Raw genomic sequence first — 27439 nt, 5'->3', positions numbered from 1 at the left:
GGGTATTTATGAGCTGAAGTTGCAGAACTCCAGGGCTCTGCTTTAGCCAAACTGCGCTTCATACTCTCCAAAATTAGATAAGAATCCCTCTGAAGAGAGAGTGTGCAATCTATTCCAGACATAAGAATTTCCATATATAGTTTTGTAGTCATTTTATGTCTTTCCCAGAGATGATTAAGGAACAGAATGTGTTTAGGAATACCACATTTTGAAACTATCTGTCATTAAAGAGCCAGCAGTGCAAACAATTCTTTAAAAACATTAGCATTCATCTCTCCAAAGTTCTTTGGTGTCTAATAAACTATCCAAAAAGTTCTTAACTTGTAAGTTTTTACTTTTACAAAGATTTTTAAACAAGAACACTGTCAATTACAATTCCAGTCTTTTTGCGGACAAGGAAAATTAGGAAATTTCCTCTCAGGGAAGCCTCCGCACATTCTGCTTGAACAATTCTCAAATGGAAGTTTCACAATAAAGGAACAATAAAATAATCATAATCTTTGCGTTTGTTATAACGCCTCATTACACCATTGACAATTCTCAAAGCATTTCATAGAATTTTATTGTAAAGTGCAGTAACTGTATCTGTCGGCATGTGCAGCAGCCAATTTGTGCTCAGCAATGTCCCACACACAACCAGAACATCAGGAGAAACTCTCTTCATTTTTGAACAGTGTTGTGGGATTTTTAATGTCCACTATTTCCATTGGAGCAGAGAAAGTTAAGGGGTGATATGATTGAAATGTTTCAGGTTGTAAAAGGGTTTGAGTGAATAAATTGTGGAGTCCTGTAGCTCGGTGGTTAGAGCATGACCTGAGTTCAATTCCAGGCAGGGCGAAACCTTGGGCAAGTTTCCTTACTCCACACGCCTAATAATAATCCCTCCAAAACCAAAACCAATAATAAATTGGTCATTTTCAATCTACGACTGTTTGTGGGACATTCCTGTGCGCAATTGGCTGCCGCGTTCGCCCACAAATATGCGGTCAATTCATTTTACAGTGTGTTCTGTGAAGCGCTTTGGGACGTCTTCCCGACGTGAAAAGCGCTATATCAAATGCAAGGATTATTATTATTATTATTATATTGGTTGGAGCACTCGCCTCGCAAGCGAGAGGACCTGGGTTTGCAGGGAAAAACGTTAAGCAAGTCTCTTTACTCCACACACCTCGGTTTATCTAGCAGTAAGTAGGAACCCAGTTGTTAGTTGAGTATTGGATCACTTTTCCGTGGATAATAATCCCTTAAAAAAATGGTAGTAATTTGGTCACTCAATCCATGACTGTTTGCGGGACACTGCTGTGTGCAATTGGCTGCCACGTTTTTCAATTTACATTACAGTATATTCTGTGAAGCAATTTGAGATGTCTCGAAGACATAACAAGGCGCTATATCAAATGCAAGGATTATTATTATTAAATAGTGAGGAACTATTTCTGCTGGTTGGTGATTTGAGAATAAGAGGGCATGAATTTATTACAAGGATTGTGACTAGGAATGTGAAGAGAGAAGTTAGGGAACAAATCTTGCAGAAATATCAGAATATGAAATAAATTACCAGGGATGGCTATTGGAGCAGAGTTGATTGGAGGGATTAGATAACCAAATAAAGAAGAAGCATTAGACAGACCAGAGAGAGCGCAAGGATTTGGGATTAGGATAGATAGCTTCTTGGAGGAGCAAACATCAATATTAATATAATGTCTTGAAAGACCTCTGATTGCTTTCTAGATGTTTATGGTTCTGTGAGTTAGAAGAAAGAACTTGTATTTTTTGCAGCACCTTAACACATCTAAATGTCTTGAGGATAATTTCTGCTGAGTGCAATAACAGTATCCGACTGCTAAAAGTTAATTGTTTGCACAAGGAGAGCACTCCTAGGCAGAGCAACCCTTGGAAAGAAAATTCAACAAAAGGAAAGGTAGAGCTCGATATAGGACCTAACATATACAAGATAAGATTGCTTGTCTCAAAGTGGTGAAAGTAAGACCTTGAGTGCAATGAACCATTTTCTTGGAGAAGGGCATCATCTGCTGATGATCCTTAAAGCTTAAGTAACTAACAATATAGGAAAACTGTAAATATTACCGATAGTACAAACACAGTAATGGATTCTTTGATATAGTAATGCTTTTCTTTTTAAAGGGTTGTAAAAGCTTTACTGTAAATGATAAACATCAAATTGAATATTTTACTTTGAATTGTAAACAACAAACGTAAAGCTGGGTTAGTGATTTAGTTGATGAGTAAGCAAGAATAAAATACAGTAAAATAACTCACTGTGCAGTACTGTGGAAAGGTTGAACAGAATTGGTTGCAAGCTGGAGTGCAAAGGAGGAGATGGTGATTAGCCGAAGTCACACAACAAGAAAGGTTATGAGAATACCCCAGAGGTAGATTAAATGTCATGTAGTGACAGTTAGCAAGATGAATACCAATTTGGAAATAAAACTAATTTACTCATAATTGAAAGTGGTGCAAATTGAAGAGTGAATAGTGAATAAAGATAGGAGTGTAACAATAATAACATTTTACTATTGCATTTTAATACAGTGCCTCATCACATCATCAAGATGTTTCAAAGCACTTCACAGGATATACTGTAAAGTTCCTCTCCCCCTTAAAACCGCTACCATCACTCCCCTCCTCAAAAAAATCCATCCTTGACCCATCCAACATAACAAATTAACATCCCATTTCCAAGTTGCCCTTCCTGGCCAAAACTCTGGAACGCATTGTCACTCACCAGCTTTGAACACACCTCTCTCTCCACTTGCTCCTTGAGCCCCTCCAGTTTGATTTCCACCCTGCCCACAGCACAGAAACGTCACTTGTCAAGGTCAAAACGATGTTCTCTCTATTGTGACCAAGGCTCCCTCTGAATTTTCGTCCTCCTGGACCTCTGACACCTTCCTCATCCACCATCTCTCCTCCCTCACTTATCTTAGTGGGACCCCACCAGCCTGGTCAAAGTCCTACCTAGAAACCACCTTCACTTTGTCTCTTCAAACAGTTTCTCCTCTCAACCCCGCCTGGTCATCTGTGACGTACCTCACGGCTCCCTCCTTGACTCCCTCCTCTTTCTCATCTATATGTTCCATCTTGGCGATGTCATCTCTAACCTCCCATTCCTCTCCAAGGTCCTGGAATGAGTCGTCGCGTCCCAGCTTACCATTCCCTCTTTGAACCCCTCCAATCCGGCTTCCGCACTGCCCACAACACGGAAACAGCCTTGGTCAAAGTCACTAATGACATTCTGAACATCTGTGATCAGGCTCCCTCTGCCTCCTTGTCCTCCTCAACCTCTCTGCCACCTGTTGACCACTCCATCCTCATTCACCTCTCCTCCTTACTTAATCTTCACGGACTTGCCCTTGCCTGGTTCGATTCCTATCTCTCCCACTGTCTCCACTTTATTGCCTCTAATGGTTTCTCCTCCAGCCCCCGCACTGTCACATCTGGTGTCCCCTGGGGCTCTGTCCTTGGCCTCTCCTCTTTAATATCTACACGCTCCCCCTTGGTGACATCATCCACAGACATGGGATCAACTTCCATATGTATGCGGATGACACCCAACTCTATCTTTCTGCCTCCACCCTCGATTCCAGGACCACTGCTATCCTGACAGACTGCCTGTCGGACATCAATAATAATAATAATAATAATAATAAGTCCTAATCTAGTCCTGGATGAGGGCAAACTTCCTACAGTTGAATATGAACAAGACTGAGGCACTCCTGATTGGCTCGCACTAGCGCCTCAGCACCTCAGGCTCTGGCAACATCAACCTCCATGGTTGCGCACTTCAACTCACCAAGCCAGTCAGGAACCTAAGTGTCTTGTTTGACCCTCAACTGTCTTCCCCACATCCAAGCCATGACCTGCTCTGCCTTCCCTCACTTCCGTAACATTGCCCGACTCCGCCACTATCTCACCCCTCAGGCCACTGAAACTCTTGTTCATGCTTTCATCACCTCCAGGCTCGACTACGCAAGCGTCCCCTGCTTGTCGGCCTTCCCAACTCCTCCCTCCACAGGCTGCAGATAATCCAGAACTTTGCAGCTCGTGTCCTCTTCCGCACCTAACTCCATCTCCCCCACTCTCGCCCAACTCCACTGGCTCCCTATCCTTCAGAGGATCCAGTTCAAGATCCTGGTCCTCACCTACAAAGCCCTCAATGATCTCGCTCCACCCTACTTCTTTGACCTCCTAACCTTCTACCAACCCGCCTGCTCCATCCGCTCAACCGGCTCTGGCCTGCTCCACGTCCTCCGACCCACCCGCCCCACCATTGGCGGGAGAACCTTCAGCCACTCTGCCCCCAATCTCTGGAGCTCCATCCCCCAATCACTCCGCCTCACCCCCTCCTTAGCCTCCTTCAAGTCCCGCCTCAAAACCCTCCTCTTCGACCATTCCATTAGTCACCCTCCCCTCCCTTCTCCCCCCTGATCCCAGCTCAGGTCTGAATTGCTGTACACTGTCCAGCGCCTTGGGACGTCCTCCCGATGTGAAAGGCGCTATACAAATGTAATCTTGTTGTTTTTATTGTTGTCATCCACAGACATGGGGTAAACTTCCACAAATCTGTTGGATTGTCTAGCAGACACCAGGTCCTGGATCAGCACTAACATCTTACAACTAAATGTTGTACGCTATACTCCTTGGCTCTCTTCATCGTCTTCTATCCTATGGCTCTGAACTCCTCGTAGTCTCACTGGGCTATCCCTCAGACTCACCGAACTGGTGTGCAACCAAGACATCAGTTTTGACCCACAACCGGTCCATGATCAGGACTGCCTTCCTCCGCCTCCGCCACATTGCCTGCCTCTGACCGTACCTTATCCCACATGCAGCCAAAACACTCATCCATGCGTTCGTCACCTCCCAACTCGACATTTCAATGCCCTCTTGTCTCCCCAGCTCCACACACAGGATCCAGCTGATCCAAAACTCCGCCACCCGCATATTCACCTGCACGAAACTCCGCACCCCCATCAAACCAGTCTTAGCCAGGCTCAACTGGCTCCCTGTCACTGAGGGGATCGATTACAATATCCTCACTTTCTTTTCAAATCCCTTCATGCCCTGGCACCTCCCTACCTCTGCGACATACTTAACCCACAACCCACTGCCTCAGGTCGACTGGCTCCAGCATTCTGGCTGTCCCTTGGGCCCTCCATTCCACTATTGGTGGCTGTGCTTTCAGCCACTGTGCTCCAAAATTCTGGAACACTTTTCCTCTATCCCTCTGCCTTGTCCCTTCCTTCCCAATCTTCAGTTCATGCCTGAAGACTTTCTGCTTCGACTGTGCCTACAGTACCTCCTCCTCCCTCTGGCTCAGTGTTATGCTCCGTCACTGTCAAGCACTCTGGGATGCTACCCTGCATGAGGGACGCTATACAAAAGCAAGTTGTTGTTGTTATGTGTTGTGACTATGTATTTTGTGGACAATCATATCAAAACAACCTGCTTATTTGCCATTCAAGAGTGTTCCCACAGTGTTAATTTGGTATTGTAGATGCAGACAGTATGGTCCCTCTTCCAATCCATAGATAATACATAACGTAAACATCATACATGGAAATATGTACATTGTACACTAGTAGGATATGACTCGCTGAGCAGCTTGCGTAGCACTCAGTGACTAGTTCTAGTGTATAATATATTCTTCATACCAATCTACATCAAGCACTAAGGCACATGGTATCTTATTATACTGCAAAAGTGAATAAAATATTTTGCCTGAATAAGAGTTTACCTCATATTCAAAAATAGCCATGCCTCGAGAATATTATCTCCCATAGGCCTGAAACTCTGACAGAATGCCATTCTTTGCAGTGACCTTTAGGAATGAATTAGGATATTTGATTGATCTTGTGTTGCCTATGTTGGGAATTGATTAGTAGATCAGTAATCAAAAACAGTTTTGCTCAAAGCTAATTTGTTCCTTAAAGGTCACATTTCTTTTGAACATCAAATGTAATTTTTCATAGATCTGGCAATTAAAGTTGAACTACTTGTGCATGACGAACTTGCTTCTGAAGGTAAATTGCTCCCTTTTGCCCTCAGATTCCATATAACTATTGATTCGCATAAATTTAATATTTAATCTAAACTACTATTGACAAATATTCATGGTGAGCATTTTAATCTGCTTGAGGTTAAAGGCCACAACCTTTTAACATCCAAAATATTGAGTAATAAATAGCTTAACTGATGTGTTGAGAAAACAGACATTGGTATTTGACGGAGTTCTTAAAACGTCCTTGAAATTTTTTATGCTCAGATGTGGCTGAACAATAATGAAGAGAGTAAAGTTACAAAATAGTTTCCCTGCAAGCTTTGTTACTAAATTTTCTTTTTATCCCACTTTCTACCCTGGAACTTAAATCTTTTAATTTCATTTTCAGTGTGTTTTGTGTTTCAATTCATCATGTTTGTTTTTAATTTTACCCAACAATGCATTTGATCTAAACACAGAGAAAGGAGCAAACTAAGCCTACTCATCCAGAGCATTAGCATTGCAGTGATGGCCATTACTACCAGGCTGCATTACTAATCTACTTTTTTGGTAAATCAAATTCTCTACTTTCAATATGGTTGCATTTACTTTCTCAATGTAATGTCAGTGGTTGAGTACTGAAAGGATCCTAGCCTCAACTGTCCAGCACCAGTGGAACGTCCTCTTCGAAGAAAAAGGTGCTATATAAATGCAATTTGTTATTGTTCTGAAATGTTGTACACTGTCCAGCGCCTTGGGACGTCCTCCCGACATGAAAGGCGCTATACAAATGTAATCTCGTTATTGTTGTTGTTCTGTCTACTATCACTACTGTGTTAAAAAAGCAGGAGGAAAACAATAATGAATCAGAGAGAGAGAGAGGGAGATAAAAAGAGAACCTAGCACAGTGGGGCATTACAGTGATAGTATAACCTGTTGGTCAGCAATGTAGCCAATTTGTATCTTGTAATGATAACAGATTATCCGCACATTTTCCTTGACCACAATCTGTCTGTCAATCTGAAGAATTATTTTCTGATAATACATTTTTGGAATAATTCCATGCCATTATTTTCTATAAGAATTATTTAACATTATAGAATCAAACTCATTTTGATTAATTTCTACTTGAGTAGTGTGGAACTATATCCAGATCTGAAGACTTTATGTGGCATACCCCTCATCTGTTTGATGAGCTTTAAGTTCTGCTTTATGAGCATGTTAAAAGAATACAGATTCCAATTAATACAGAGATTGTAAGTAAAATTCTGAGAATAATTTACGTTTTTTCCATAGGAACATATTGTGGAGGTGATCAGGAATCAGGAGTTTCTGCTGTTACCTGCAGATGATATCCTTAAACTTCTTGCTAGTGATGATCTGAATGTTCCTGAAGAAGAGACAATATTCCATGCCCTGATGATGTGGGTAAAATATGATATGCAGAAAAGATGCAGTGACCTCAGTAAGCTTCTGTCCTACATCAGATTGCCTTTGCTTCCACCACAGGTAAATAAGACATTAAGAAAAAGCTATCAAATATTTATATTTTACCCGAGTTCTCTCTTTTCTAATTTCTCTAATGCTACCTTCCACCATCATATTTTTCTTCAGATAAAATGGAATGACAGTTTGGGCCATTCTGTGGTGAACTCACAGAATTTTTTTTAAGGAATGAGACTAATGTACCAATTTTTCCCACTCCAAGATAATAATAATAATAATAATCCTTGCATTTGATATAGCGCTTTTCACGTCGGGAGGACGTCCCAAAGCGCTTCACAGAACACACTGTAAAGTGAATTGACTGTATATTTGTGGGCGAACGCGGCAGCCAATTGCGCACAGCAATGTTCCACAAACAGTCGTAGATTGAATATGACCAATTTATTATTGGTTTTGGAGGGATTATTATTCATTCAAGACTGGATATTATGCCATGTGTCCTACACGTGAAGGGATTCCACACTTTCATAAACTCAAACTTATCACAATGTAATATAGTATCCACATTGACCATGTTTAATGTATGAATGAAAACACATCTAACTACATCAAACATTTGCTATAGAGATCAGACTCAAATCCATCTAGCATCGAGTTTCTCCTGATCAGGTCATCCACATAATAGCGAACTTCACTCATTGCAGTCTTCTATATCTTTGCTAGTGAAGGTACACTCTGATGTCAAATCATCTAAATTGATCTGGGAAAACATCAATATGAAATTTTAATAATCTGGATAACATACAAATCTATCTCTTTTGGAGTCTGCAATGTTGAACAGATTCATAGAAAAATAATTTGCCTTTTCTAAATACAGGCATTTTTTTCCCAATGATTTCTCTATACCCTGCAGAAATAAATAATAATATAACATCCAGTCTTCACAGTTCTTGTTTATTGATTCCAAAACCTGTTGCATTTCCTTAGTGCTTCAGGTACAAGCATTGCAATTGAATACCATGACTGGGTATGTTTTCTAACTGAGAACAGGACCTCACTATATACGTCAAAGACCCATTTGCAGATTACACTTGGTGGATTCATAAGTAATTCTGGGATACGATCCTCACCCCATCAACCTTGAGTCTCACCCATTCAACAATCAGCTGTTCTGACCATTCCATCAGCAGAAATATCCACTTACAGTGGTACCAACATATTTTCTATATCACAAGGTGACTATACGGTTCTTCTACTGATTGATCTTCTCATCTCTCTCTCTACCAGGACTGTATTGGATATTAAAGATGGGATTTTAATCAATTAGCTTTACCTTTTCTTGCTGGGCAGAATACCTGAATTGATGCTGACACAATACAACTCATAACACGGTGGTGGAATTGATAATGCTTTTTCCCTAAATGGGGTCTAATTTCAAAATCACAGTGTCACAAATTTTGGATTAAGCAGGCGATCTATATTGATGGATTTTGAACCTCAGTAGCCATTTCAGTGCATAGATAATGCAGAAAATAAATGATTTCTAATGCATTAACCATAGGCACTAGCAAGTCAGTATGAGTGTTTTTCCTGCACTGAATATCTGACTGTATAATGTAAGGATCCAGTATGGAATGTTCTGGACCTCAAAAAGCTTGACATCAACAGTATCTATACCCAATAAAAAAGTGACAGCGAATGTGGGACATGGTAACATTCTGGCAATCTGGCATCTGGTTCAATACTTTTTGTTAGTTCCTTCGGACAACCTATAAGAAGCCAACTGGGGAGCGCTGATACTGAAATGTTATAATCTTATTGATTTTCTGGGAACTGGTTTCTTAGTGTACCCGGTATACAATCCTTCAGGCAGGTGGCCACAATTAATGCCTTTTCAGGTCTGTCAACAATATATGGTGGGTGGTATGAATCATTTCTGATATCTTATTTATTTTGTTTGTCAAAATGTTTAATAAAACCACCAAAATAATAATAATAATCATCCTTGCATTTGATATAGCACTTTATCACATATTCGAGATGTCTCAAAGCGCTTCACAGAATAAGTAAGGTGAATTGACTGTATATATATTTTTTGTGGGCGAAACACTGCAGTCAATTACGCACAGCAATGTTCCAGAAACAATGGTGGATTGAGTAATCAAATTATTATTTTTAAAATTTTATTTTTGAAGGGATTATTACCCCTGGAAAAGTGATCCGCCAATCGACTAATAACCGGGTTCCTACATACTGCTAGGTAAACAGAGGCGTGTGGAGTAAGGAAACTTGCCCAATGTTTTGCCTTGCCGGGAATCAAACCCAGGTTCTCTCTCATTTGTGAAGCGAGTGTTCTAACCAATACGCTACAGGACTCCACGATCCAATAAGTAGTCTATACAAAGTATGAATGCAAATATCTGAATTTTAATTTTACCAAAGGCAAAGGTGGTACAGATTGCTAGTTTTTAAGTACGTCATCGGATCTTGGGATTGCTCAACAGTTCTCCATGGAGCAAGAGACCATTCTCACTCAGAGCCTCTGGGGATACAATAAGTATTGGTGAGGCATTTCTCAAGAAAAAAACATGGGAAATATGAGGGGTACAACAACAACTTGAACTTATATAGCGCCCTCCACGAAAGGTAGCGTCTCAGAGCGCTTAACAGTGAGGGAGCCTGACTCCGAGCTGGGGTGGGGGCCAGGTGGCTGTCAACAAGGGTAATTAATCATTCTTATCTCATACACCTGTCAGCAAGTAGCTCACGAGAAGCTTCAAAACAGGTCACTGCCTACCTTCTTAGTCACAGAAAATGGAATTCATCTATGAAACTCAGTTTTTCTTTTATTAACTTGGCCAATTTAAATCTCTGGAATTCAATCTCTGGAACTCCATCTTGGAATCCCTCCAACTCATCCCCTGCTTCCCCACTTTTATAGCCTACCTTAAAACTTACCTATTCAGCCACACTTTTGTTCATCTTTCCCCCACCCTTCTTCTGCGAGCCCCTTCCCCCCCATGCCGCTCCAATGCCCAGCCAGCTGTGTAAATCATCCTCCTGACGTGAAAGGCTTTTTCAAATATGTATTGTATTATATGTAAAAAATATGTAAAAAATCAGATATTTCAATGTTTGTTCCCTAATCATCATTCAATATTGTTTAATTTACAAAAGATTGTGTAAAAATATCATTAGGATAGAAACTCTTTTTTTCAAGCCCTGCTTTGGCACTTTGAACTCACATAGTCTCAGCTGAGAATCCAATCAGTGCTGGAGGAGCATTGCCTTGTTGGCGGTTATTCTTTGGATGAGATGTTAAACTGAGATCCTGTTTGCCTGTTCAGGTATATGCTAAAAAAAAAAGTTGCATTACTAGAAAAGGGAGTTACTCAAAAATATAGCCAACAATCTCGCAAATAAAATTGATCATTCACTTCATGACTGTTTCTGGCACATTGCTGTGCATAAATTGGCTGTCCTATCACCTTGATGATGAAAGGGCGAAACCTTGGACAGGCTTCCTTACTCCACACTCCTAATAATAAATCCCTCCAAAATAAAACAATAATAAATTGGTCATTTTCAATCCACGACTGTTTGGGGACACTGCTGTGTGCGGTTGGCTACTGAGTTTCGCCCACAAATATATGGTCAATTCACTTCACAGCATGTTCTGTGAAGTGCTTTGAGACGTTTTGAAGACGTGAAAAGCGCTATCTCAAATGCAAAGATTATTATTATTATCCCAGTGAGACATCCTCCTAAAGTGAAAGAACCTACATCAAATGCAAGGTTTATTATTTATTATCAGTTTAATGTGTCCAATTATCTTTTTAATTTTCCCCCAATGACGTATTCCTGTTTGCCCATGGTCTGACCTTCTCTTGGTTGGGTGTGGTTTCATGGGTGCTGATTCCCTCTGGTAGCCTATCCCAAGTGGTTGCATTGCTTATGTGTGAGTATTGACAATGACAAGCCACTTGCTTGTGGAACACAGAGCTCTACCCACCCAGCTGCCACACATGTGTACAACTAGTAGAGGGTGCAGTACAGGGACCATGGATGTTTTTACTCTTCTCTAACTCTGGGAAGTCAGGAGCCAATTTAGTCTCCCCTTATAGCCAAGAAAACTCAGTACGGTAGGTAAGCTCCAGGTCTATAAGTTGCAGCTCTCTTCATAACACTATTGAATGTGTCCCCTAAAAATACTTTCTTATTTTGCGTATTAATTCTTAATTATGTAGGATTATTATTATTATTATAGTGTAACATAGAAACAGGAATAGGCCATTCAGCCCATCGAGCCTTTTCTGCCATTCTATAAGATCATGGCTGATCAGTACCTCAACTCCAATTACCTGCCCTTGCCCAATATGCGTTAATACCTAACACATATCTATCCACCTAAGTCTTTTGGGGGAGAGAGTTCCTGATTTCCACTATCCTTTGGGTGAAAAACTGCCTCCTGATTTCACTCCTAAATGGCGAGCTCTAATTGTAAGATTATGCCCCTTGTTCTGGATTCCTCCATCAGAGGAAATAGTTTCTCTGTATCTACCCTATCGAATCCATTTATTATTTTAAAAACCTCAATCAGATCACCCCTCAACCTTCTAAACTCGAGGGAATAGAGACCAGGTTAATCAACCTGTCCTTATAATTTAACCTTTTAAACCCTGGGTATCATTCCGGTAAATTTGTGCTGCACCCTCTCCAGAACCAATATATCCTTCCTGAGCTGCAGTGCCCAAAACTGAATGCAGTACTCCAGATGGGGTCTGACTATGGATCCAAAAATACCAAAAATACCAAAACAGAATATTTTCTAAATGCTGAGAAACTAAGAACTATGGGGGAGCAAAGGGATTTAGGTGTGCTCAAGTACACAAATCACTAAAAACAAGCTCACATGTACAAAAATGTCATCAAAAACTAATGGGATGTTGGCCTTTATCTCAAGGGGGCTGGAATATAAAGGAGAGGAAATGATGCTTCAACTGGCTGGACAAGCAGCTGGAAAGCCTGCCGCATAGCAAAATGAATGGCAAGCTTTGGTTAGACTCCAGCAGCACCCCAACACACACTCTGGGGTTCCCAATCCTTGATTCTTGCCGACCTGCGCCTAATACTTTCTAGAATTAGGTAAGCAGGATGCGTCCCTCCAAGGAGAGAGAGTGTTCCATTCCAACAATCTCTATCTCTGGGATTTTCATGTCTAGGTGGGATGCATGGAATTCTTAGCTTGGTTTGGATACTCTTAAGCATGGTGATGGGTTTGCGCATGTGTCAGACACCCTGCTGACCAAATTGTTTNAAAAAAATCCAAACTCTCAGTCACTCTGTCCCTGATGAGAGATTCTATTAACTTCCGCGCAACAAAAGTTAAGATAACAGGTCTGTAGTTATCTAATTGCACCCTCACTCCTTTCTTAAATAATGGAGTGATATTTGCTAGTTGGTGAGCTGTGAAGATATTGATCCTTTTCTGAGAAAAATGGATTTTACATGGCAGAAATTGTGAGTTCCATCAGTTATATCATTAACAGACCTATACAGTGATTGTCTTATCACCTATTAGTTACATTGCATAAAATAACATTTATAATGCTTACTGGCCTGACAGCAGGCTTTCTTTTTGCCTCTATTCTGAATTATGCATGAATTGCCGTTGTTTCTTCAATAAATAACCTACACGTCCTTGGCACTTTTAAAGCGCCATCAGACAAAAAAGGAAGGTTTTCATTAAAGCTTTCAAATTGACTGAAGATGGAAAGCATTCCAATGACAGATATATATGCCCATTACTTACCTATTGACAAAAAGGAACATTTACGGTATAAGATGAAAAAATAGCAGATAAAACAGAAGCACTTATTAAAAATGAATAAATAGGACACTTCAAGTGGTATAATGGAAAATAGATGTATACACCTGAGATAACCCTTGTTCACGGTTAATGGAATTGTGCTTAAAATAAATCTTTAAATAACTTTTGCATCAACCACGCTGAATACATTCAATTTCAATGCTTATTAAGAATGCTTCTTTTCATTCTCACTAAAATAATAATTTGTCAGTCCAAAAGAGTCATTAAGGATGCGCACAGACCTTGCAATAAAATCTTAACTAATCCGTATCAAGGTCAGAGGATTAAGCAGGATTTTTAACAATTGGATTTCGGTTCATTAATTTACAAAGCCCAAACTTTTCAACATTAATGTCTTATGAGATTTCATTAGCAATGACAGCAAATCACAGGAGTTATTGGCAATCATGAAATTAGAAAGAAAACACAGTTGGCAACTGGCTGATAAAAAATTTGGATCACTATGTTGTCACAATCACTGCAACCCAGTGATACACAGGTGCTTAGTTTAACATCACTCCCTATTGATATGATATGATATAATATTAGTATTATATTGCAGAATCTCTAGTAATGGTTTTATTAAGATGTAGTTAATTATTTTCATTCAAAGTAACCAAAAATGGAACTTTTTTTCTCAATTCCCAGCAATATCTGAAGCTGCTTTTACAGAATATTGGATTCAAAGAGGTATCCTATGTTTAGTTGATGAAATCTACTGTTCTCCATGACCAGGAACACAGAAATATTTGGGGCAGAAATAGTGAACTGCTAGTTATCAGGATACCAGCTTTACTGTTACTCAACTTAGGTACACACTTCCAGGAACTTTTGGGTTTGTTAATTATCATAGGGTTGCTTAAATTACTGGTGATAGTGCATAGGTGTCAGTTAACATATCACACTTTAAAAATGTTACATATATATAAGCGTCCTGATACACTATCCCAAGTGAAGAGTGCTAATATAGATGCAAGTTGTGGTTAATTTGTTTTATTTACCTTCTGAAATGTATTTATTCTTGGCTCAAATGGCAAATTTACCGGAATTAAATATTATTACATTACAGAGATTAATATAAATGACATTTATAAACAGAAAATAACAAATATTAATGCACTAAGCATCATTGCCTAGTTTCTATGGCAGCAGATATTAATCTGAATTAGACTCAATTTATACGATCAAGCAGGTTTATGACTGACATACAAAACAACCCATAGGATGATGGACACCCTTATGGAGCAGTGAGTTCATGAGGAGCAGAATGAGTGCCTTTCATCATAATATTCACATTCAGGTAGAATACAGGACATCTTTTTTAATATGAGTTATTAATATTTATATTTTAAGATCCAGGTGTTGCTTTAATTAACTTGCTCCTAAATAGCCTTTCCTTCTGCCACTTCTGAGGTCAATGTTACTCAAAGAACACTGTGCCTTTAATTTGTCACCACATGTACGATGAAATTACCACAAACTACAGACAGTTTACTTTTTCTTAACTACATTTCTGCTCGTGGCAAGGATCTTGGGAGTAATACTAAAGAAAAGGATACAAATGTTAATGTACAGTACTGACAGAAAAGCAGACAAGTAGTCTCATTGTTGGAAGTGGTTTTGGATTGTCATGGTTTAGGTTGAATACATAGCCTGCTCCATGGTTTGTGTCACTTTGGTAATGGGTAACATGGGAATGTTGTAAAATCATCACTATTCCTGCTGTTTGTAACAGGTCCGTTTTTTAAAAAAAACATGAATAGCAGCACGATTGTGCAATTCGGTTCTCTACAGCTACAGCTTCCAGATACCTCTTCCAGTAGTGCAAATCATATTTGATGCCAATTTTTAAAAACCTCCTTAGGGATCAGTTCTATCCCGTATGTATTAATATACTACAGCATTGTTTGGTACCATCTGGATCGTCCCAAAATAACACTGAAATAGATGTAATTCAGGCCCTTGAATGCTAACAAATGAGGTTTAAAGTACAAGCACATACAATTAAGCTCATTAACTGCATCTTCATGATGTGGCTATCATTTTTTTCTCTCAAAACAATTTTATAATTGCTTTAGCTTGATAAATTGTAAAAGCCACCTGGACACCACACTGAAACATGCTTGTCAATGGCACGTTCTCTCTTAGCAGCAGCAGATCACTTCTCTGCTGTTTGAGTTTTATGCCACAATGGTGTTGGTGTTTGTGCAATGTAGTCTAATGTGTCAATATCATTTCGTTAGAAAATCCGAGCAGGATCTCCCTGGGTAACTCTTAGCATGTCACGCTGACCAGTGGAAACTCTGTTCTGAAAGTAGATGATATAAGTTCCAATACAATGCAGCAATGTACTTTTAAAATGAAGGAACTTGTTTGAAATTGCAGCACATGAGACTCGACTGTTGATCAATGCAGGTTCTATGCTGCAGTGAGACTAAAATTCTCCTGTGTGTCTTCACATAAATAATACACACTGTTAGAAATTTGAAAATATTACATTACCTTTCACTCTTCCTACATTTAACATTTTTTTAAAAAAATGCTTGATGGTTGCGATGAGCAATAAGAAAGCAAATATGTATTCTGTCATAAATGTTAATTGCGATAGGTAATTATGGCTTTGATATAATCTTTTTTATAGGTAACTACAGTTATTGGCATTATCTTCTTAATAAAACTGCCATAATAATTATGCACTACTCTATTGATATCTGCTACTGATAAATGACACCGACTGAATCACAATGTTTTGGTATTTATTTTAGGAAGGTAATGGTTAATATTACAGTATTAACTCTATTCTGATGTTTGAGTGGCTTATTGTTGTAAGTAATAGTTTTTCAGCATCACAGTGCACAAGTTAAAAATGTACAAACAAATTGCCCTCGCAAAAACAGGAGATTCTCTGGCAAGATCAGCAGAAATTTTTGCTTTACAATAATGTGGATCCACATTGTTGGATAATTGAAATAAACAACAACAACTTACACTAATATAGTTCCCTTCACGCCGGGTAACGTCTCAGAGTGCTTAACAGTGGCGGAGCCTGACTCGGAGCCGGAGGGTTGGGGGGAGGTTGTCATGAGCACGGTCGTAGAGGAACGTTTTCAGGCAGAACTTGAAAGAGGGGAGAGGAGGGGCAAGGCGGAGGGGTTGACCAGGATCTATTGATGTAAACACTGACCAGGATCTATTGTTAACCTCCAGAGAGAGGTAGTTCTCAAATGTGGACTTCTCCAATTTATTAGCATGCTACATCATATCATTTATCTGAATATATTGGTACTTCATATAGTGGTACTTTTTAACCTCTATAATTTTAAGCTTGCTTTGCTAAACAGGCTATTTAAGTGAGAAAAATATATTTTGTGAAACGATATTTTGGAAGACATGGGGCTTAGTTTTATCAAATAAGGCACACCTTATTTCCTCATTATTTCCAAAGTACATACAACTTCTTATGGGGGCTATAATATTTCTTAATCTATTCTATCAGTCTAGTTGACAAATAAAATATATTAAATTCCATGCAACTAATTGCTTGGTATACACCATGCTTAGTTGTTATAATCTATCATGAACAATATTTTCTGTGTGTCTAAAGCCTATTAAAATTCTGTTCACAAGAGCTGATCTCCTCAATAGTGCAGTTATAATGATATGTGTTACCAATTAATTTTTGGACTTAAGAAACCTAGTTAGTGCACATTATATCAAACAAAATATGCTGCAGAGAAAGTTACATGACTGTAATTCATTCTTGCTGACATTCATAAACCAATTTTAACTGTTCTATTGGTTTACGATTTCATCAGAACTGCTGAATTGAATTACAGCCTCTGTCTCCTGACATAGCCCCCACTATGCCATATACATTTTATGAACAGAAATTGGCAAGTGTGGAAATCACACATTTATTTGAATATTTTATTTTTTATAGCTCTTGGCAGACCTTGAGAATAATGCTCTTTTCAAGGATGACCTGGAATGTCAAAAACTCATTCTTGAAGCCATGAAGTACCATCTGTTACCAGAGAGACGACCTTTGATGCAAAGTCCAAGGACTAAGCCTAGAAAGTCCACTGTTGGAGCTCTGTATGCAGTTGGAGGGATGGATGCTAATAAAGGTAGGGATATTTCCCAAATCTCAGAACTATGATTTTATGTAGTCAAACTTAATGTCTTAAATGAAGTTCAGAGGAGAAGATGAAAGGAATTAATATCTTAAGTGTAGTTCAGAGGGGAACTTGAAAGCAAAATCTGTGAATATAATACCCAGTTCTAGCTCCAATCCCCAGTGCAACTGTCTGCAATATTGCAAATAAAAAATTCAGAATTCTGTTTGGAATAAAACAATAGATGATGGGCTGAATGGCCTTCTGTGTGTAAATTTTCAATACATTTTAAGAAGGAACCATACCTGTGGAAGCAAACCAAACTATTCAAAATACATTCCCTTCAAAAGGTTCCCCATCAGGATTCAAACATGTGAAGAAGAATATAACACCTGAAAACTGAGTATGTATCATGTTAACTTCCAAGGAATGATCAAAACAGTTGAGGAAGATATGTTCCACTGTAATCTCTATGAGTATTTCTGCCTCGAAATATCAATGTTTTCTGAAACTCACATGCCTCTTCCAAATGCCTTATATGCTAAAATTGCTGACCTAAATTAACAGACAAGGTTTGACTGGATCGGGCAAGAAGGCCCTGATAAGCACCAGGAACCTTATAGCTGCGCAAATAACACAGAACACTCACCTCTCTAACGTTTACTGCTAATACTATACATTAGATTACATTAGAATATACAGCACAGAAACAGGCCATTCAGCCCAAATGGCTTATGCCAGTGTTTATGCTCCACATAAGCCTCCTCCTGCCCTTCCTCAACTAAGCCTTCGAGCATAACCTTCTTTTCCTTTCTCCCTCATGTACCTATCTAGCTTTCCCTTAAATACTGGGTGACATAAACAGAAAAAGAAGGTTGTTAATCTTTCTCCACTGCACACATTCTCTATTTCTCCATCACCCAGTCTTACAAATGTGGTGAACTATCTGTCACTACTTTCATATCCCTAGACAATTATTGCCAGCATTGTCACATAGCACAACCCAGACATGCCATCTCCAGCCCAGTCTAGGGGTTTCAAGTTCTGGCAAGGCAAAGGTATTTGTAGTTCTTGCAGTTCATTGACGAAGGAGCAAGTAAATCTTCCAGTCACAACATTCATCTTGTACAGTTCTGATGTAAAAACACCCAAGACACAGAACACATTTTCTTCTTTACTCAGTAAACAAAATGGCTTTGAATGCAGATTGACAGCATTCAAATTGCATACTTTAAAACAGAGATTTTCAGGAGAATTGAAAGACACAGCCTTGTTCAGATATTCCTAATTCCAAAATAAGAATTGACTATTGCATTTTAATGAATAGCTGCGTGAAACAGGAATAAAAATAAACTAATAATCTTGCCAGAAAGGATGGAGTGGAGTACACTAAAACAGATGTCCTGGATAATTGGGACAGCAAACTAATACACAGTAAAGAATCCACTGAGAATTGCTCAGAAACACATTACCACCTCCCAAAGCTAATGATACCATCTTCTGGAAGAGTACTGAACTGGTACACTTGATTCCCTTAATACAGACTAATTAGTTACTGTTCACAGTGGAGAACTACTCGGCTGATTCAGAGTAGCTTAAAACTCCCAATGTGAATGATTTCTCAAACCCTTCAGAAAAAAATGTTTAACCTTGATCAACCAATCTGCATCTAAATCTTGACAAGTGCCAGTTCCAAGCATTTGACAACTTTTGACACTGTAGTTTCAACAGAAATGAAGTTAACTCAAATCCAGAGTCTCCTGTCCAACTGATAAAACTGGAACCAGTGCATAGAAAGAAGCCAATAAACAAGTTACTATGGCAACAGTAATCGAGAAGTTTAAAGAAGAAAAACATGCAAAAATAATTCCAAACAAACCTTCTTTCTAATGATAAGAAATATGGGCCTTTCAAAGAGTAGTGAACTGAAACAAATACAATTTGATCATTAATAATTGGGACAACTTTGTTTAAAATAAAAAGACAATGGATAATAGGAAAATGGAAATAACAATTTTCTAACCTGCCTTTATAATTTTTTTTACCTCCAATATAGATTTTAAACTTTGTACCCTTTTTAAAATAGTGGAAATGATGACCTATTCATTAACACTGTTGTTTCATAAATACGTTAATGTATTAGTTAAAATAAAAACAAGGGAACAAGATGGGCATCTTTCTTTATACATTTACTTTTTAGTCTTCATTTGCCTTTCAGGAATAAATGTACCTTTCCTACATCCTATACATAGAGAAAAATATTGCAAATGATTTCAATGTCGATTTATGTATTGAATTCTGGGGCATTTCGTGTTGTATGCATCTCTCTCTCTGTATGTATGGTGGTGGGTGGATTTTAACAATGTTCGTGATTCACCGTTGACCACAATATAATTTACCAGAAACAAGTCTTTTGAAATATTTTCCCTTCAAAGCAATTTGAAGGCCTGTGGTTCCAAGGGCTTTGCTAATGACTCACTGCTCAAAACAGAGGGAGGCAACACTTAGTTTCAATTCCCTTGTGGCGAATAACAATTCAATTTGTGAGTATTCCTTATGGCAATTTCATTCTGTGTTTGACATTCATTCTGTTACCTTTACATATTGGCTTTTCTCCCTCTTTTTAAGATGGTTTTGTAGGATTTAAAGCTGCAGAACTCTCTCTAGTCAACTGACCTTTATTTTATCTTTAAACCACCTCTGTATTGGCTAAAGTAGTGAACTTCAATCCCTCTGAGGCTGCAGTGCCTGGTCTGTCTGGTCATAAAATCACAACCAATATGCAACTGGGAAACCAGCAGGAATGCAATAAAAGATGGCTTTGAAACTGAACATCTGAACAGAATGATGTGAAAAGTAAGGGTCTTGCCTACAGTTACAGTGCCTTCTTTGTACTTTTATCTTGTGCCTGCCTTTGTTGACTTTTGTGAATTGAGGATGTGATAAGTTTTATTTATAAATGGTAATTACAAAGGTGTGACTTGAATGTTTTCAAAAAGAAAGTTCCTAGAAATAATAAGACTTCTTAGTTATTAGGAAATAGGTGTTGCGAAGTTGGATCAGTAGGCTAGTAGGACCAATAGTTAGCTCTTGCCAGGAACAGTTTTTATGTGGGGAAGCAAATGTAATCTGTAATTATTACAAGATTCATCCAATATTACCGTGTTACTGTTTAAGATACAAACAATAATTTTAGGTTGAAAGAAAGTCCCTCAATTTATAAGATACAGGAAATATGAACTAATTGCCCAGAATAAGAGCTGTTTAGAATTAGAAAGTAATGATAACTGATGTACTGAATAGACAATATTGGGTTAATGGTACCCACATTCAGGAATAATTTTATACTTTAGGGTGTGTCAGCTCAAGCACTGATGCATCTCAGTGCCTTCAGAAGTGAGAAGCAGCATGAAGCTCCAACAATACATATTCATGTTGACATTTAAGACAGGTCTGTTCTCTCACTGGGCTTTCGGTGAAACAACAGGCAGAAAGTCTATTTTGCAAACAAGCACACATACTGCACTATTTTTTGACATGGATCGAACCAGTTAAAATAAAGTTTTTAATAAAAGAAACAAAAAGCATTAGGGTCAGATAATAATAAATGTTTAAGATTATGATGAACTTGTGATGAACTATCAAGCAGAGGCCAGATATTCCTTTAGAGGTTTTCTTTAACATTTCTTATTATTAGAATAATTATGGAAGGCTGTATAATTTATACACCATGCTACAAACTGAGGCTGGGGGGAGGAGTGGGGGAGTCAGTACTTAAATAAAGGACTGGAAAAGTAGTTGAAGAGAAATAATATGGTGGAAATGCGACTTGTGCTCTGTGATGTGAGAACTATCAAATCGCTAAAAATGAAAGTCCAAACCGAATGCAAAAAAAGGAATTGCCATAGCAACCACAAACGTCTGAAGCCTCCCCCCGCCTCCCCACCTTTATTTTGGCACAATAGATCGGTTTGAAGCTATCACTATCATTGTTGTTGCCATCCACCAAGCACAATGTTTGATTAACATTTCATAGAACACTGCCTGGCTAAGATGAGTTGAAAGACATCAAAGTAAAAATTGCAACATTTCACAGCCAATTCAACGTGATAATTATCATATCAAATCTACTTATGAGCCAGTAGAATTTCAGGTGATAGTTAGACTGATTTCAGGTCTGAACACCCCCATGACTCTGACACAAGATCCTTTTCAAAATTGTTTAGCTGCCATTGGTAATTGGCACTTAGAGATGATTTTTTCCTGGGACAACATTTCTTTTTACGAATCCTGAGCCAGCATTTGAGCGCTGTTTAATAGGATACTGGCTGAGTTCTAAAGAAACTCAAACAGTTGGCAATTGACTCAGATAGGTTGCACCTTGGAAAGGAGTGGAAGTATGTGAGAATCTAGAGAATATTCTTTGAAGCTGCACAAACACTGTAGCTATACCTGGAGACAGAAGGATAACAAACATAATCTTGTTTGTCAAAAAAAGCAGTGAAACATGGGCGTAGACATTATGAATCTATTATTTTAACAGCTGCAGTGAGAAAACTGGTTGAAAGCAGCATGCAGGATGCTTTCAAAGCTCATCTACAGACCTAAGAAGCCATAATGAGTTATTAGCATGGATTTGGAAGGAATAGAGCCCGCCTGATAAATCTATTGGAATTCATTGAGTAGGTGAAGGCCATTCAGTGAATATGATTTGCTTACACTTTCAGAAAATATTTGATTAATCTTCTTTGAAAGAATGGAGCTTTACATTTGAATTAATGTCAAATTAGCTGGATAGATTGAAAATATTTTGCAATACAAAGAAAAAGGAGATGAAAGAGTGAAACAGCTCCATCCGGGGGCAGTGATGAGTGAAGTTCTTCTGAGCTCTATTCTGATTCCCTGCTGTTCACACTATTCATAAATAATATGGGGAGAATATGCTTTGAAATATTGAATAGAAGACTGATATAAGGAGGATCAACAGCTGTTGCTAGTGTCAGGGATATTAGGCTGATAATAATTGAAAGTCAATATGTTCTTCTGTCTAAAATGCTAGCTTTATTGAACTTAAAAGTGAACCACGTGCTGAGAGCACCTGTCATCAAACTGCTTCTCCCTTACACTCACTCTAACACCAAATAGATGCCCTTCATGGGAAGCACTGGCTCCCATAACCCAGTCCAAACATCTCTCTCCTACAGTGGACCCGTGGTGTGTTTTGTTGTTTGAGGATTGTTCCTCTTCCCTCTAGTTGGAAGTCAGCAATGTCCCGTGTTCATGAGGATTCTCCAGCTGACTCCCTGGGCCACCTCCCCACCAGCCTTTAGAAGTGGCTGGCTTGTCTCCCTGCTGGTTGGGGTGGCCCCAGTGCACCTATTCCTCTGAGACATTGACCCACACACCCACTGAATGCTGTGGCCCACCCAAGTATGCTACACAGTATTCATATAAACCTCAAATGATTAAGCAGATGGACTGAGGAGTGGCAGATAGATTTACTTGTAAATGCAATTCTGTCCTGTTATAATGTATTAGTGCAGATTTGTTTATAGCAGCCTGCAGTTGCACAGTCCTCACTATAAATATGGCAGCATTTTCCAGAAATGGGACAGAATGATGCAGGATTTGGATGAGGGAATCAATCCCCTAATTATTTAAATGCCCCCCAAAAAGACATTTAAGGAACTTTTTCCTCAAGAAAAAATTCAATTCCCACTTATTAATTACAAAAAATTACAACCATGAAAGTTAAAATCTGATAAGATAATGCTATTATTAAAATCATAATTTTAAAAGGTCCAATGTTGTCAAATAATTGCCAGAGAATCTTCCAGCTATTTTTATAGTTGCAGGTGTTGGTATTAAAATGTCATGTACAATATAATAATTACAACTTCACCTATAAATACAATCACTGCACTTTACAAAAAATCACATGAAGCCCTTTGATACATTTTGACCATGTGATTAAATGTTATTTAAAATATAAGGAAAATCATCATAATATCACAGCACATGTTGCATTTTTCACCTGTTACATTTTTTAGCATTCATCCTTTAGTGTGAAGATCAACTACAACTATATAATAATAATAATCCTTGCATTTGATATAGCGCTTTTCACGTCGGGAGGACGTCCCAAAGCGTTTCATAGAACACACTGTAAAGTGAATTGACTATATATTTGTGGGCGAACGCAGCAGCCAATTGCGCACAGCAATGTCCCACAAAAATGACACACAGTGGGTTGGTAGTCAATATCCACACTGAAACCTGCAATTTGAAAGATCTGGGAGTGAATAAAGCCAGCATAAAAAATTGACAGTAAATATATATGGTAGAAGAAAATGCTCTGGAGTGATCTTACATCAAGGGCCATTTTGAACCTAATAAACTCGCTGTTTATAACATCATCTGAATCTTTAACTACAATCCTGCATTATGTCTATAATTCCTATATCCCATCACCCCTTGATGGTTTGAAGAGAAAACCAATAAGAGTGCAGATTGCATTGTATCCTACATCTATCCTATCCCAACAAAGGGATTTTGTCAGGTTCAGGCTGTACTTTACTGTTTTTAATTGTTTTTAGTGTTGCAACACGATGTACTCAATAAATTTCACACATTCATTAATAATCTGAAAAATGGAACATGAAATAAAAACGACTGTAAAATTAGGCATTGTCAACACCAGAGGGAAGATTATAATAATTTCATGAGGCAGAGGTTAGACTAAAAGGAAAACATAAGGAAGACAGGAATTAATTGATTGGCTGCAACAATTGAAGACTATAAAGAAGTCATGCGTCATTCACTGGAGGCACCAGTTAGCATCATCAGAGAAAAAAAATTATTACACTACAACATCAAATAATTGAAAAGTGGACACAGAATGTATGATTTGATAGAAGTAAATAATGTATTCCTGCAGTGTCACTGATTGAAAGACCGCAGAGCTATTCTAAGAGGAGAGCTTGTCAATTTACATCACACTTTTAAAGTAATTTATTAAAATTTTCTCCAGTACTGACTGGAAGAAATAATACATTTTTTTCCAGAAGAATGGTTTAAAATGAACATCCTCCAAAACCTCTATAAACATGCGTAATTATGTCAAAAACAAATCTGTCAACGTTTTATTGCACAATAAATGGCCTATAATTTCAGTGCTTTGGTACGTTCTCTCGACGTGAAAAGCACTATATAAATGTAATTTTGTTGTTGTTGTAATTAGACCCACAATCCTTATGGCTGTCGGGCTCTGAAACGTGATACTTTGGAGCTCAGACTCATTTGCCAGCACAGTAGCTATTGTCTTGGTAATTTACTGAAGCAGATATGATATGACAGATACAGCTTCAATTGGGTGACTCAGAATTTTAAGGAAAATATTTAGAAACTAGTTTCCTTGGAAGTTGTTTTTAAACTCATGGAATAAAAATATGGCAGGAGGGTATTTTTTTGGAATAATACTTGAGAGTAATAACTGTAGGTGTCCATCCTGTTGTGTTTCCAAATATTATGAAATTTGCTGAAGTTACTATATCTCTCCTGATTCTTAAAGTTATATGTTAACCTGTATAACAAATGCTGATGGCTACAAATCAGATTGTTATGCTTTATGAATTAGAAAAATTAGCATAATAGGTAAAGTGAGAACACAACAAAGTATTTCCACTAAATTGCCAATCTGTTCAATCCTCACAGCTCTTTTAAGCCTTTTATCCTTTCCATGACCAAGTCATATTGTCATATATGCACCATAACTGACCTCCACTCCTAACGAACCGTCCGATGCAGCCGAAACACTCATTCACATCTTTGTCACCTCCAAACATGATAATAATAATAATCCTTGCATTTGATATAGCGTTTTTCACGTCTTCTAGACGTCCCGAAGCGCTTCACAGAATATACTGTAAAGTGGTGACTCCAATGCCTTCCATGCTGGGCCTTCACAGCTCAATCCTCCACAACTTCCAGATAATAAGAACTCTGCATTCCCTATGCTTTCCCATTCCAGGCTCTGCGAGCAAATCACCTTCATCCTCACCTGGCTTCACTGGCTCTCTATTTCTCAGTGGATTTACTTTAACATCCTCGTTCTGACTGTTACCATGCTCTTGCAGGACTGTGCCTTCAGTCACTTCCTTTCAAATCCCTTACCTCCCATTCCACATAATTCTACTCCAATTTTAGGTTATCTATTGTGCAAAAAAAAGGTTTCCTTATGTGAAAATATCCTATATAAGTGCAAGCCATTGTTAAACATTTTTCAAAATTCATAGAATGTATTAAATTAAAAGGCCTGGGTTTAACATTTAGAAACAGCTTTTTAACATACTCTATTACACGACATTCCATTGTGATATCACACAGAATTGTCCTTAGTTTATGTAAATAGCCTATTTTCAATCACCTAATACTTGGGATAAAGGGGATTCTTCTCATTCTATTGCTTCAAGATCTGAAGTACCATTGTGCATTGTAATCTTCAGATTATTCCTATTAATGGATCATTTTGTGACCAATTAATAAAAGTACACACCAACTGAATACTTATTTTCTAACAATATTTAGTGAAGAACAATTCTGCAATTTTTACGGCTCAAAACATTGCAAATGTAGTTCAAAAAATCTTGCCATTGACAAAAATGATTGTATTACTTCCCCCTATGTTTTTGCACATTGTAGTTCTAACTTTTTTAAATCAATTTTTAGCACCAGCTCTTCTGATCCTATCTGGTGAAATGAAAATGTAATTTGATTACAAATCAAAAAATAATTAATATGAAAAAGGATTGCACTGTTGGGTACTATTCTCCTTAGGGTAATAACACCAGCAGATCTGTATTTAATGGCTGACAAGCTCACTGAATGAATTAAAGCTCAATAAAACTGTTCTGACAGGAAATGACTAACAAATAACTGGCAAGAGAATGTGCTTCAGAAGTGATGAATATGATCTTAATGAAATCGCGATTGTTTCTGAAGCCAAAATTCATTGTTAATTATCTTAACACACTAAAATTCAAGGCACCCATAAATGACTGATGAGACCATTAATTTTCCAACTTCTCATAACTACCCCTCTCCATAGCTACCTTCTTCTGTATAAAGTTACAATGTTTCAATTTCTGGAAGGTTTAACCTCATGCTTCATTTACCAAAATTGTTACCAGACCAAGACCAGGTAATTTACAATTAAGTATGCATTCCTCTATGTTTTTTCTCTTCAATGAAAGATCTGAATGTGTGAGTACAGTACCTCTGTACCAGGCGGACATGAAAATAATCTCTACGTGTTCCCAGCAGCAGTTGGTTTGTGAATTTACATATATTTCAATCCCAATTAAGATGTTACTTCTAGAAGTGACATAGCGATGAACTTTTGAGAAAGTAGACTAATTTCAAAGAGATGAATCTGGCCAAAACAATACATTAATCTTGAGTTAACACACTGAATACGTGAAGCTCATTAGATAAGCCATCAAACTCCATCAATGGCAAGAGCTGTGTATCACCCCCATCCAGTTCTGAATCTGTGTCAGTTTGATACTTTCCAAAATACAGTATAAGTTCCTAAGTTGTGAACCTTTGTTTTACTCAGAGATGTAGGAAGCGGAACAGCATTTGAATAAGTCAAAGATTAGTTCACATTAACTGTGACATTTCAATCATAGAGCAATCAAATGGAACACAAATGATATATCTCACTTAAGGGCAATTTGAAAAGTAAGAACAGTAAGAACAAAATTTAAGCAATAGCCAGTAAGAGCTAAATGACAGTGGGCTCCTTGGTCACACTCAGCCACATACAAGTATCAAACAAGTTGCTCAAATCAGTTCATAGTTCCATGAAATTAACATTGTCACAAAGAGCTATATACTGGATAACTAATATATCTATATTCTTTCTGTACAAGGAGACATGAAAGTAGTCTCCATATGTCTACAGGTGCAGTTTGTTTGTCAATTTACATATTTAGAGGTCCCTTAAAG

The 27439-nt window shown here is 38.1% G+C and overlaps 1 protein-coding gene across 1 annotated transcript in view; it reads left to right on the top strand.

Annotated features, from left to right (window-relative positions):
* The window catches only part of LOC103176929 (kelch-like protein 1), a 146756-nt gene that overhangs the window by 96837 nt on the left and 22480 nt on the right, over window positions 1-27439 (top strand). The window contains exons 5-6 of the mRNA XM_042334101.1: window positions 7298-7510; window positions 17257-17443. Coding sequence (XP_042190035.1) covers window positions 7298-7510; window positions 17257-17443 — 400 coding nt within the window. The remainder of the gene's footprint in view (window positions 1-7297; window positions 7511-17256; window positions 17444-27439) is intronic.

This window comes from Callorhinchus milii, unplaced genomic scaffold (genome assembly GCF_018977255.1).
Source record: "Callorhinchus milii isolate IMCB2004 unplaced genomic scaffold, IMCB_Cmil_1.0 Scaffold4, whole genome shotgun sequence".
Taxonomy (NCBI): domain Eukaryota; kingdom Metazoa; phylum Chordata; class Chondrichthyes; order Chimaeriformes; family Callorhinchidae; genus Callorhinchus; species Callorhinchus milii.
This window is presented reverse-complemented; position numbering and strand designations above follow the sequence as displayed.